At 44.0% G+C, this 14764-nt stretch overlaps 1 protein-coding gene across 1 annotated transcript in view; it reads right to left on the bottom strand.

Annotated features, from left to right (window-relative positions):
• The window catches only part of unc5a (unc-5 netrin receptor A), a 119080-nt gene that overhangs the window by 4284 nt on the left and 100032 nt on the right, over positions 1-14764 (bottom strand). The window contains exons 9-13 of the mRNA XM_070836346.1: positions 14247-14546; positions 11296-11383; positions 10668-10836; positions 8328-8561; positions 682-831 (exon numbers count right to left, since the gene is read on the bottom strand). Of these exons, the coding sequence (XP_070692447.1) occupies positions 682-831; positions 8328-8561; positions 10668-10836; positions 11296-11383; positions 14247-14546 (941 nt within the window). The remainder of the gene's footprint in view (positions 1-681; positions 832-8327; positions 8562-10667; positions 10837-11295; positions 11384-14246; positions 14547-14764) is intronic.

The following is a 14764-nucleotide window of genomic DNA, read 5'->3' as shown; positions in this document are numbered from 1 at the left end:
ACTTAATTAAAAATCTGAACAACTAAACTTAAAAACAACTCTCCACAGCTAGACCACGGACCCTCGTTAACAGTAAAACGTTGCTCCTGCAGGACTTCTTGTTACGCAGTAACATTGCTTCTGTTGACACTCAGTGGTGAGATGTAACCAAGTACATAAACTGTATTTATGTACAGTTTTAAAGGTACTGGAGTATTTCCACTTTATGCTACGATTATGATTTAAGTGATTCAAGCATTTATAACTATAATGTAGCAATATGTAAGATTCTGTAATGGCCCTAACCCTCTGCCTAATTATTGTTCATGTAAGTATATTTTGATGACAATACATTTGTACTTTAACTTAGGTGAGATTTTGAGTGCAGGATTTTTACTTGTAACAGAGTATTTTTACACTATTGTATTGCTACGTTTACTGATTAAAAGATCTCAATACTTCTTCCTGCACTGCTGACACACAGTCTATTCTTCTTTACTTTCACTGGTTGGCTAATTTTAAACGATCTTAGTCAACATGGATTTTAAATGGAGTGTGCAGGCAAACACATTAGAAAGCCCCTTAACTGCTGATACACAAATTTGACAGATTCAGCCAGGCACCTCTATTACATCTCCGTGCTCCCTCTCTGATCTGGAGTGACTCCCTGCCCCCGCAGCAGCCCAGGGCCGCCCAACACACCTGGTAGCCGGCTAGTAGCTTGCTCCTCCAGTGGGCCTGGGGCATGTCATGGATGGACAGGCGCAGGTTGTGGTAGCTGTCTTTGAAAAGCAGGACGTGTGGCTCGTCAATCAACCGACCCCCGAGCTGCCGCTCCATCTGCATCACCTCCTGATGAAGGAGAGAGGGAGGGAGGGAGGGATGGAGAGGAGAGGAGAGGCATCAGCGTCCAGTGGAAACACATTCACCATCTCAGTCACAGAGGTTAGTGAAACTGTGCAAAACAATCCATAACTGTAGGTTTCCTGTTTACACTTTCTATGGTGAACTGTGTAGTTTAGATTGTCTATGGACACACACACACACACATTTGACTCAAACAGATAAACACACAAACACAAATAAAGGGACTTGCATGCTCACACACACAAAGGCAGGCAGGGGTACAGTACATCTTAGGACAGGAAGATAGTGTCTCTGCATGCGGCCGCAGCGGGCTGGACCGACTTGTCTCTACAATGCTTTAATGTCACCACAAGGTTGATCCCCTGTGTGTGTGTGTGTGTGTGTGTGTGCCCAGCTTTCAGCAACTGCATTAGCATGCAAATACCGCAGCCCGGCCGGCCTACTAGCTACCTGGGCTGTGATGAAGTGAGTGAACGAGCCATTAGTCAACTGCTCATTGTTCTCGCATGGCGAATCTCCTTAATTTCATTTTTGTTTTTGTGCCAGGAGAGATTTGTAAATGCATGCTTAATATTTTAATCTCTGTGGGACTTGCTCAGTGGACCATTTGTTGCCATCCAAATGACCATCTGGAATGGGATGATAATATCTGCCGCATTTTCCTCTGATCTATCAATTCGTTTTGAGCTGGACGCTTTGTGCTGAGCAAGTCTTTAAGAATCAAGCACTTTGGATGGCGTTCACATGTGCTACCCCACACTCCCATCAGAGGAGCATATTAGAACAGAGAAAAACAGACCTCTGAAATTAAAAGTGAGAAAAGACCTCAGAAATAAGATATGTTCTTTTAATCTGTCTGAGGGGGGAGACAAGATGGCAGCAGAGGGAAAACAGGCAGCCAGAATGTGCCTCGGAGCCTAGGAGACACATCTCAAAGACATATCTCAAAGACAACGCCTCCAGGAGGGAGATGTGTGTATAGATAGTGGCCATATGTTGAGTGCTGCATGCCAGTGTGGTTGCCCATGGTATGATTTCAACAGACATCTAATTAAGGTGGAGAATGGCAGTAATTTCTATCTGCACAACACTGATTCAATTTTCTGCCCTCTTTCCCAGGAATGGGCTAGACTGATTCCAATTATAATGGAAAGGAAGCTGTTAATTATCCATTTGGAATCTCTACCTGCTTTTGTTATTTGATGTGCTCTCTCCTTCACTGAATGAGCACTTTTCAGTTCAGCCCGAGAATTGAATTTCCATGTTTGCTCAGTGCATTGCTAATTTCCATGTTTGCTTAGTGCTTATCTTCTTGTTAACACGAATATTATGTCCCCTGTGATCATCCATCTCTATTCGTGCATTTACATCGGTTTACTCATTTCATCCAAATGCCACAGTACGCTGAAGATGCACAATGATCCGATTGCATGTGGCTAGCTGGAATATTTTCCTCACTATGTTGCCACGCCGGAGCCCTGTGATGCTACCCAGCCCTCTTACTCAGATAAGGAAGGTCAGACAATGGCTCTGAATCAAAGCATCGAGGTCTAATGAGTTAATAACAGGGGGCAGTGCATTCTCCACAGAATTAAAAAGCCTATGCTATTATGTCTCTTACGCAGACAAAAGGCACATTATGAGGGCTTCTGGAGAGGTTCATTTAATGCACTTCTTAAGCACAATTATTTGTTGGGGGGTCATTAGCATTGCAAATTGGGGCTGGTGGGCTTTGATCGGGTCTTTGACCTACAGCAGCAGATCTATAGGCCTGCAAGCCGGGGAAAGAGTGCAGAATGCCAATTATCCTATTATCAACGTGTAGCTACTAGATGGAATACTAACTCTCCTGTCTAGCAGTTTGTTAGGTTCAAGGCTGACACAGCAGGATAACAATCAAACAGGGTCTAGGACATGGCACTCCTGCTACCTGACAGGGGCACTGAGCTTACCGAGGGGGAAATACACAACGTGGGATGATACACTTAAAAGTGTGCACGTGTCCTCGCTCTCAAATGACACTGTCTCGCTTGCATACGGTTTGTGTGCGCCTGAGTGTGTGTAGCAGAGTGTGTTTCTGTGCAGGGTTTCAGCATATGTTCTGGACTGAGAGAATAATGGCCCTCTTTACGCCCCATTATCCTGTTAACAAATGACAGTGTGTGCAAGCTAATAGATGAGAAGCTAAATTTGACCATATTATTTACTCTTTCCGGGGGAAAACAATGCAAGGTTTTGAATGAGTTTATCAAATCACATATTAATCATCAACTTAGAGCTAAATTGTGTTTCCATTCAGGGAAGATAAGAGGAGCGGTTTCTCTTGGACACTCTGACCCTGTACAACTGTGGAAACATTAAGATGCATGAGATGGGCAAGAAGTTCAAGTACTGCAGGAGAAAAACCCCTTTTGTTCTGACGGAATTCGAGATAGCCTGTGGTGTGTGTGAAGACTGTGAATTTAGAGTCAGGCAGAGCCAAGACCACCCCCTGACATTCAATGAGGCTGGCTAAAGAGAGTGAGATAGAGCAGGGAGGAGTGAAAAGAGCAGGAGCAAGCGAGAGGAGAGACAGAGGCAGCTTAACATTTGTGTCTCCAGGTCACTAGAGTGGCCAGCTTTAGCAGGAGAGATAACAGGATTACTGCAATCATGGCCACAGTTTTCTATGACTTCAAACCCCCCACCCCCTCCCACCCTCATCTCCCACCCCACTCCTCACCCATCCTCTTGGCTTGGACCAGAGCTGGGACTGTGATGGACTGGGGCTGGGCTCCACCGGGAAACAAGAGACACTCATACAGCTAATCTCTTCGGGCTGGTGCTGACAGAAAGAGGTTAGTGGCTGCACCAAACTCTCTCTTGCAACAAAAACAGCCAGCCATCGGATGCAGGGAAGAAACACAGTCTAAACAAGTCAAAGCATTAGCAGAAGCCTCTCTCGCTCTCTCAATATATATATTTATAAAAAGAACTGGGCCGATTCAAAGCTGCAGATTAAAATATTCTACTTTCCTCACACCAAGGTCAAGCTACTACATGTGGTCTGTTGTTCTGGCCTGGTGTGTTATAAACTGATTAACTTAACCAGCTCTGATGGGGATTATCGCCAACGTTTGATCAGTTAATTAGTCAAGCTACACGTCATCTGAAACACAGAGAGATACACAGGCTTTAATATCCTCATAAACTCATCCTCACCCCTCTGCTCTCGGAGATGTTGAATCCTCGTGTGTTTAAAAAAGTGCATTCAGAGCGACGATCCATTTCCAGAGCTGCTCTTTTCAGGCAAATGCATTTGTTTATAGAGAGTAGCCTGGCTATGTGGGCTCCATAAATCTGTGTATTTGTCAGCAGGATGTGACAGGCTTTTCCTCTCTGACTGAGAGTCTATCAGTCTGAGCTCCAGTGGCCGTGCCCGCTACAGTCAACTCTGATTAATAACTACAAATAGAAGGGACTTGTCTGCTCAGTTATAAATGGGGACTGTGTTTGCTAGGGAAAAGATGCACATTCTGCCTGATAAATCACAGAGCGGGACGGGAGAAAACAGCACACAGGAACACAGAAATATAATATGGAAACAATTTCTCAGCTGGGCTCGGTGATAAAGCCGACTGTCTTCTTTAACTTAATGCCAGCAATTACTGGGCTATGCTGTTCTGTTTTTTTTTTTTCAAGAATTCCTTGGCAGTAACTATTCTGATAGACGGATCAGAAAAACTGTTGGTATTACACTCTGTACATGCTCGCTCTCTCTGCTCTGATGGGCTGCATAAAAGCAAAAAGTTGCTGCTCAAATGTAGCTCGCTGCTCAGGAGCTACTGAGAGAACGTCATAATGGAGGGAGCACATAAACAGTTTATTAGCCCTTTTAAACTCAAATAAGAATAATAGCTTGAGGTCAAACACTGTATAAAAGAATCCAGGAGCCTCTATTGAACCAGTTAGACATCAATTAAACAGCCATTTAACACTAGAACATACATTTTTACAATCAAGAGACAAAAAGCTGAATATATTGGCCTCATTACATGAATATTGATGAAAGCGTAAATTCTGTAGTTGCAAATGCAATAGTGGAAGTACAAAGGGAGTACATTCAAACGTTTTCTCACCATTTGAGTCCACACTTACGATTTGGGGAATTTTATGACCATTAAATGTCACTTAAACTCATTGCAATAATGGAAGAGTCTAAAGTCACGCTAGCACACACTCACAATGACAACGCTATCAGGCTGAGGTTAAGCAGTACAACATTTACCATGCCAATCACCTTGGTGTGTTAGTATGCTAACATTTGCTAATCAGCACTAAAACACAAAGTACAGTTTGATGGGAACGTCATCTGTTTTGCAGGTCCAGGTTGTGAACAAATTGTAATTCTGAATGGAAAAGTCAGAGGGATTCATTCTGTGGGGACTATGAATGTTTGCACAAAATTTTATGGTTATCCATCAAATAGTTAAAATATTTCGGTCCGGACCAGAGTGGTGGACCAACCAACACTGCCATCCATGTGGACACAAACATAGGGGAAACAATCCATATTGATATTCACTATACAGTTGACTGTATTAGTATTTATGGTGGTCCCTCAGTTTACCACTCAATACAGAAAAAGCTGACTTGTGCTTCAACCTCTGTAAAAAATAAATCTGACAGAAAGTGGGTGGTTTGTAAATCATTCTACCTCTTTTTTTTTAAACTGTACAACAACACTGGCATTACAAAACACAGACATGTGGGTGTAAAGGAAGAACATTCAGTTATCAATAAACACCAGGATATTTTGTCATTGTTCTACTATTAAAACGTGGGTTATGCTCAGGGGAAAGCATTTTGTCCTTCATACCAAAAGCTGACAGATTCTGAATGTCACAACTAAACATAAAACAGAGCTGCAGCATATTCCAATCCTAAAAGACACCTTTGTCGGCACCCTTCCAGTTTAATTAGATGCTGGTGTTAGGTCTATCTCTTACTGAGTCGGAGGCTTAGTTCACTGCAGGTGTTTCAATCAGTTGTGGGATGGCAGAACATCAGTGATGCTCTCCCACAGGTCTAGCTGGGAACAACTGAGAGCACAGAGAGGGCGCTACCAAACGCCGATCATGTCTCCACTGCTGCTGTGCCAGCCTTGGCTGGGCCCATCAAGAGTGGGACACACATTAAATATTAACTTAATTGGTCCCAGCAGAGCCCTGCTAGCATACGGCAAGCATCAGACGTAAATGTCACTGTTTCCCCAAAGCCCCCGCACACTTAGGATCAAAGACAATAACACTGGTTCTAATCTGCTGTAATTGGGAGATAAGAGATTGCATGGTACACCGTGCACAAGTGTGTCGCGCATGCATGTGTTTTGTGGGTGTGTGTGCATGTCATTCTCGCTGACGGAGGCTTGTCAGAGTAGACTGACAGCCAGCGAAGGGACTGGAAAGAAAACCTCTGCAAAACCCTTTTGGTTTCTGCAGTTCTTCTTGCCAGTGAACAGCCAACAGAAAAAGCAGAGAACTGCCTTTTCATTTTTTCCATCCGCCATCAAAAGTAAAGCCTGTTTAATGCATGAAAAGTTGGCTTCTTGTCTGAAAAACGAGGTGCAGTGCCTTAGCAGGCTGCAAATGCTGTCATAAAATTCACATGTGCTGAGGGGGTACTGTACATCAACACAAACATAAAAAGTGACGCTGTGCCACTCCACCACTACCACATATTGCTACTCCACCACTGTTACACACTACAATTAACTCTAATGGTAGCCATAGTGAAAGTCTAATCATAAATGGTGCATTTTAAAGATAGTGATTAGTGATAAGGCTGAACCTCTCCAGGGAAGTTTAATCTCCACTCAAAGTGGTTAATGTACTTGCTAAATGAACTGCTCCCTCCATAATAGCACCACGAGCAGTGTGAAGTCGAGATTACTAAACAGTGTGGGCCACATTCTAAATCACTCACTAAAAACTACAAAACCCTGGAGACGCCGTGGCTTACCACAGGACCAGGTTGTGTGAGAGACGGGGAGCTAATGCACTCAAGGGCGTCGAGGGAGCTGCAGAGTATGGCAGCGCAAGTGCTGGAGTCAACAAGCTCAGATGTCCTTTTCCTGGCTAAGAGAGCGGGAGAATAGCAGAACAAGAGCTAGCCAGAGGGAGAGGCATAGAGAGAGAGAGAGAGAGAGAGAGAGAGAGGAAGAGTTTTTGTGCACCAGCAGCCTTCCTGCATCCAACACAGGACACACAAGGTCATTTCAACAGTCACACTGCAGCAAAACACCACTGGGTCACCCGATGATCTGAATATATAAAGAGAACGCTGTCATTACACGTCTTTGATGACAAGTAAACAAAAACGATTGATAGCCATCTGCCAAAAGAGTGCTTCCTCTGCAGAGCTGATGCAGCTAACCTCCTGTGTGCGCTACAATTTACATTTATTTCTACATTAGAACACAAATTAATGTCAGCCAGCAATTTCCCAGAGCATGCCTGCTATCACGCAACATCAGTCAGAAACTGAGAAAGACAGCAGCAGGGGCAGAATTGACCCACAAAAAGACAGATGTAAGCTGGGAGAGTTTTCAGTAATTCCCTCCCCACAGCAAGAGCTCTGCACAGTTCTCATCTCATTCTCAGCTCCCTGAATGTGAGAGTGCTAATTTCAGGCCGAGCCCCCGCTGCTTTCCGTTGTCCCACAGCCATCCATAGATTGTGTCGGTAGTGAACCTCTGCACAAGGAGGTCGGCCATAACAGCCGGCAAAAGTGGACTTGAGTGGGAAGTGGCACTTGTGGCTGTGGGTGGTGTCAGACGAAGAGGAACAGCTTGGAGAGAGAAAGAGCGGCGTGGAGAGAAAGAGAGAGCACAGGGGTTGCTGGGAAAAGATTGGGGCAGGCCTTCCTTTTAATTTACTAATTAACCATGCAAATGAAATCTTAACAGGCTACTCAGAGGCAGTCCTCGAGGGAGGGAGAAAGGCATTAGTGCTTGATTATACTCCGTCCATGTGGAGAGCAAAAAAACGAGGCGAAATATGCTGTTGAACAAAGTGATGGGAAACTTCTAGGCCCACGGCAGCCAAGCGGAACCACTGACAGCATAAAATAGGAAGGAAACATCTCTGTAGGCATGCTCACAAAAACACACTCAGAGCTTGTACTGTATACCGTGAATAACCTGGACATATGCATTGTTGCAAAACACTAAGAGGGGAACATCAGCTCCACAAATCACACACCCTTCACCTGCACATGGTGCAATCAGGCCTGCATTATTGTTCAATCTACCATGGCCACGCCTAACTCCTACATGTCTGCACTGATTTCTACTAACCTTCGAGTATGACAGACAATGCCATTACACATAAGAGTCTACCTATCAGTCAGCTGATGTGAAACCGCTCGATTCGTGCAGTCTCAGGCTGAGAAACTGCCTGCCATGCAGAAAAACAGGCTGCGCTACATTTGTCACAATTTACCTTGAACACGTCCTGTGTGTCGTCCATGCAGTAGACCCTGATGTTGTACTCCAGCGTGGAGCAGTATGCGTCGGAGAAGAGCACCAGCCTGAGGCGCTTGGCAGCGCCCATGTGCAGGGACTCTCCCACCAGGGCGAGGGTGCCCAGCTGCTCTGTGAAAAGCCGGCACGTCTCGGCCTCCAGCTGGCAGTAATAGGGCTCCGATATCAGCTCCTCCCCCATCAGCAGGACATCCTGGAGGTGAGCGGGAGAAAAAAACAAGGTGTGAATGGAAGGTCAAGCACCTAGTTTATGTAGGAGGGAGGGCTAATGTTCCTGCCTGGGTACCTGATGTCTGTATGTGGGGGGTGTATGTCCGTAAAGGGGTCTTAAGGAAAGTAGTGTAGTGAAAGTCGTCCTGCAGTGTGACAAGGTAACATTTAAGCTTAAGGCCTTTACCTTTACCGTGATGTTACGGTACGTATCCAGGTAACAGTTTAGAAAAAGGACTGCTTTGTTCTTACTTCAAGTTCCCTTTTCATTGCAGTACACATACTCCATATGACACAAAGACACACATTCTATAGACACCATCAATTTACTTAATAATGCATGAACGAGGTACTCAATTGACATGAAAGGAGACTCGAATAGATTCCTGGCAAGAACAGATGGTTGTTGAGAAAGAAAAGACTGCGGAGGTGCAGTAAATATTGGATTATTGGGATTTCCGGAATTTTCTTCAGCCTTGAAGATTTGTTAAGAAAGGTGAAAACTGTTTGCCAGCTAATGTGCAAAACAACACTGTTGCCTGATGGTGAAGAGTTTTAAAAAAAAAAAGAATTAATCGGCACCATAACTTGAGAGACAGATTTAAACATTGGATTCTTCTTGCTTTGTTGCAGAGCTGGAGTGCTGTATCACAACTGCATCTCTAATAAAGATGACACACTAACGAAAATCTCCTATCCCATCACAGGACGGGATAGTTTTATGAGATAATTTCACTGCTCTCTGGGCTAATTTGATGGGGACAAATTGGACCCAAGGTGACAACATTTTCTCTCAAATTCCATCATGCCAGTGGACTGACTCTTCTCATTAGCCAATCAAGCTAAAGAGAGCATTCTGCCTGCCAAATGCCCAGCGAGCCCCTCTAGGATCGATTCAACCAGACACCATCTACATCAATAGAATTAGTATTGACACAATTCATTTGCTATGCAACCACAATGGAGTCTCGCTTTTTCATCATCTTAATATTTCTTCGAAGCAGAACAGAGAGCGAGGTGGCTCAGTGACGCCACTGGTCGCTCGCTATACGAGCAATTCATTTCTCTTACACTGCCTGCCTCTGCATGTCCACTTTCACCATCTCTTTATGTCTTTCTCTTCTTTCCCGAGCCACATTTCCAATCTCCCACTCTTTCTAATCATTCCTCTACATCTACATTACCTGCCTGTCCACTTTGCCTTCCCCCCTGTCTGCTTTCTTTCATTTTTTATTTCTCTTCACACTCTGTGGTTGTTCCCACTCTCTTTCTCTCGTCCACCTGGCACTTTTTCCTTTGGTGGCCATGCAGTCAGGCCGTTGGGCTATATTTGGTCCGGCCGATGATTAAAAGTGCTGGTCTAACCTCTGCCTCAGACAGGCCAATCCATCCCACAGACACCCCACCGCCGCCACACACGGGGAGGCTGAATAATTTATGCACAATATCGAACATGAAAGAAGACCTACTAACACTCCAAAGCCCACCAGCACCCTTTCCAATCTCTCTGGATTGTTGAGATGGGTATACTGCCTCAAACCACGTTTGTTTGCGTGGGTGTGTGTGTGTGTGTGTGTGCATGTGTGTGCCGACACCACACGTTCTTCCCAACTCTATCCTATTGGAGTCTGGCAGTTCTGGTTACTTTCAAATTTCATGGATAGAAAAATGAGGAGGGAGTGCTGTAATTGGAAGCAGCGGTCAAAAATGGTCAAGGAGCACTCAAAAAAGTACTTTGAGGATCAGTAATTTGCTTAGAGAATTTCTGTTTTGAGACGCACTGTTTTGAGTTGCCTAGCAACTCTTGAGCTGGAGAGCGGGTGCTTCCAGGCTTTTGTTCCAGCCCGATGAGAAAACACCTGATGGTCAATATAATTTAAACCCCATGGAATGGACGGATGCTGGGTCACAACTACCTCCTCTATACAGCTTTTCAGCTGCTTCTCAGCTGCAGCTGCAGTTCCAAGTCACTGCTGAGCAAGTTTGTGCTTTTTCAAGGAAAGTTCTCAGTGAGTTCAGAGAGACTTTATGAATTCACTCTTCAGTCTTTCTGTGATGGATTTGTGCTGGACTTATACTGCTGTCTCACCTCCCAAGCGCCCTCAAAGTTCTGCTTCTTGAGGCGGACGGCCCAGTTATCGAGGCATGCGTCAGAGCAGTGGTCCATGCTCAAGATAACTGGCCGGCTCAGGACCACCCCCGGAGGGCCACAACTCACAACGGGGCTGAGCAGGGTCTGGCAGCCGGCCAGGGGTAACCTACACCAGGGAGAGAGACACAGGGGAAAGAATTGAGATGAAGTGCTTTTACTCATCGACTTATTAGTGAGAATTTAGTGGTCTCTTGTAAGCAGGATATGATACCGTCACCCCTGCAAATTATCGAGCAGCTGTAACGGAGGATAATGAAAAGCCTGCTGGACTCTCTGACTAGCTGGACCAAGTTTGATGATTGAGCAATAACATGACACTATCACAGCACGCTACAAAGACTGTGCATGAGATGGAGCAAGTCAGATAAATAGTGTTATCAAAACAATTCATTTAACTTAAATAGCGCACATCCCGGTAAAAGGCTACGTTATTTATTTACATCCCTCCTCCACAGTACTGGCACAGACTCTTAAGCTTTTCCTAATGGAACAGTAGAGCATCAAAACAAACAGCCTAGTGGCATCCAGGGAAGACTGCCAGTTAGACAGTGTTAAAGAGACCCACCTCAAATCTTCTTTCCTCTGAACAGTGAGATAAATCTCATAGATCTTTCCTCTGGGGATGGCCTCGGGAGGAATGAGCAGACTGATTCCTAATGCAAATAACAACAAAGGGAGAGAGAAGGGAGGGGGGTAAGGAGGAGGGGGACAGGCTCATTTGTTCTGGCTGAACAACGCTTTTGTCATCTCACAAAGGAAGTTGGCCCACTCAACAAAACTGTGTGGCTCCGAAAACAAAAAAACAAATCTATTCTGAAGGTCAGAGGCAGCCCCGTCAGGTACAGTAGATGCAAATCTCTGCACTGGCAGCCGAGGCGGCACGCGTCCCCACGGTCAACAATTAGCTGAGACAAAAGCGCACACTGCATCGCAGTTTAAATGTCCTCCGTCTGCCACCAAGAAGATAATTGAGACCATGGAACAGACTACTCCAGGAAAATTGCACTTCCCCAGGAGAGCGTAGGAATGCATCTTGGAGAATAGAGAAGAGCGATTGAGGTAGTTTGAGTGTTGTGGCATTTATGTTGTTATTCTTGTGCCAAAATCATCCACTTAGGGTCCTATTTAAAGTGTAGTACAAACAGTGACTATGTGACACAATCTCAACAGTCACAGAGACTGTTCACTATAAAAACATCTGTTTGTAAAAGGCGAAGGTGCCTGAATGCTCACAGCCTTGTCTGAATCTATAAACCATGTCTTCCATGTGCTCGCTCTGACACAGTGCTAAATAGCAGTATATCTCCTCCGAGTGAATGCATGCAAGTGCTGGTTTTTTTATTTATTTTTTTTCTGTGTCCCAGTGAGACGATGGGTGCCAATGCGTGGTATAGTCTACATGGCTTTGAGTTAATCCATGCATAAAATATCTGTAAGAGAGCGGAGGAGAGATGGAGAAAAGAGACAGAGAGAGAGAGAGATGGCGAAGAAAACACAGGAAAAAAGGACCTTTTCTCCTGGCGTACTGGCACTGTCAATGGCTAATCTGGACACCTTACCATGAGCCAAGTGAAAACACTTCTTCCAGTATAATTATATAAGCTCTGTACTCAGCTAATGTGAAGAGGAGAAGCAAAATAGGGGACTAATGATGGTGGGCTTTTTATATCCTTTATCAGACAAATCTTTAATGGACCATCTCTATTCCTCTGCCTGTGCTCATAGCACACAACTGACACTTGTGGACATCGCCTACAAATTCAACAAGCTCCGTCATAAGCGAGGGGCCTAATTGGAATAATTTGTTCTAGGTTTTATTCCAGGAATCCTTTAGAGTAGAATATATTTGGTGCATACTCTTTATTTAATAGTCAGTCATCGCTGCAGTGAACAGTCATTTGAACTATTCATGCGGTGCAGTGTAGACGCAGGTTATTGACAAAACATTTTATTCGATTACACATTTTAAACAGTGGTAAGGAAAACATCCTTCACTTTTTGTATGATTTAATTTCGGAATTAGTCACTTTATAGATAATGAATTCATGCATTACTGGCGTCTCATGTTGTTCCTCATAAACTAATTTGTATCACGGTGAGAAATACAGCCTGAGCACTAAGCTGCTTTGTATGAAGCACTGAAACACTGTGTTATGTGTTTCATCCTGGTACAAACCTATTAAAACCCACATGCATGGGATTTAAAGGCTGAATGGTCCGGGTCGGTTTCAATGAGACAGGGAGACGTTTATGGGACTCAGCTGTTTATGATAAATTCTCCTTGTTAATGTCCAGTCAGAGGCATTGTGCCATTAAAGCAGGTGTAATAAAGTTTCTTTAAATGTTTATTTAATATAAAGGCAACAACAATGTATGACGTGCAAAACAAATAAAAACTGATTTGTTCCCTCTGTATTTCTGCATTATGTAGCAGATGTTACATTGTTTGGACGGAACTTTTCTTGTTTGTTTGAAGTATAGTGGCAAAGAGAACATCCAACAGGCTATTAGTGAAATCTCCCTGTCCCTCCACAACAGACCAGACAACGATGTGACTACTGAAACAATACCTGGATGAAAACTACTCTGCTTTTACTGTCTAACTTGGTATCATACTGGAGTTTTTACTCATTGCCTTCTTATCTCAGTTTTCATATTATCACATTTAGAAAGTATAGCAGGTAACTATAAGATTACTGCTGTGAATGTAAAGTGGATCAGCAGGTAATTCACTGATTGAAAAGTTTTGAGGATTTTTATTTAGTATCATTAATGCTACATAGACTGACACTAATTCATGCTGCGCTTTCCTGCATTATGTTTTTTGTTGAGCTTCTCTAGTGTCACTAAGAGCTCTAAAAAAATTATGAGCATCATTAAGTAGAAAGTGCAATACAATGTTGGACAGGTAGAAACATGGCACATGCACCATTTGGGACCCATAACATGTAGGCGCGTCAACACGTGACTGTTTTTCCTGATACGTCAGAGAGTGAAAATGAGTTAACAGATTAAGAGGTGTTGATCTCGTGTCCCACACTTTGCATTTTAGCAGTTCCAATTCCTATTAACGATATTACAGTTGAAAATGCCCCTTTGTGGCCTTTTTGTCTTGTGTGCCACTTATTTATGATATACGAGCGCAGGTAGCAGTCTCGTCTAATAATTCTCATAATCTATTGTTTCTTTGTGAGCTCTTTTTCACTATTAGAGAAATCGGTCACAAACAGCTCACATGCTATCGTGCAGTAATGTGTTGCAGGACTTGCTGTCATTTGACTTCCCTACATGGGTCTGCTATGTTGCAGGATTGACATTTCCAAAACTATCCAATGAAAGAGTTCTCTTGGTTGTTGTTTTCTTTTCTTTTTTTTTTTTTTTATAAAAGTGACAACATGAGCTGGACCCAAATTAAAAGCCAATAATGTATTTTTTTCTTAGTAAAAACCAATCGAATTGAGCTACAGGTGTGAAAGAGCCCTTAGAAAACTATATGAACCAAAATGAAGAACCCACCTGTGTTGGGGATTGTCAGCCTCCCTCCCAGGAAGTTGAAAGTCCCATAGGAGGTGTTAGCTACGTCACGGGGCAGCGTTTTAAAGTAGCTCTGTGTGGAGAACCTGCTCACAAACTCAGCAGGGTCTGCATTAAGCTTGCCATTGTGCAGAGTGTGCGAGCCGTTTGGAAGCGGGTCCAGCAGAGGCCCATTGGTCATGGAAAACTTCCCAGTGGCCTCGTGGCGAGAGCGTAGGGTCCCTTGGTAACTGGTGGTGGTGGTGGTTAGATCAGGCTGGATGGTGAGCAAATGGGAGTTCTCTGTTCAAATAATGAGAAAGAAAAACAGACAAAAGCAAATGTGTGAATCTCTCTGAGTGGCAGGCGGGGTGGTTCATACATCACAGAGACAGACCTCACACTCTCTAAAGCTGTTGCAACACACACAGAAACTGAAACAAACAGGAAAAAACACATGGTGCAGAAAACAGAAGACTCACACGCACACACTCTTGACAATACACAAACACAAATTCCAC

This window comes from Pempheris klunzingeri, chromosome 9, assembly GCF_042242105.1.
Source record: "Pempheris klunzingeri isolate RE-2024b chromosome 9, fPemKlu1.hap1, whole genome shotgun sequence".
NCBI lineage: Eukaryota > Metazoa > Chordata > Actinopteri > Acropomatiformes > Pempheridae > Pempheris > Pempheris klunzingeri.
This window is presented reverse-complemented; position numbering and strand designations above follow the sequence as displayed.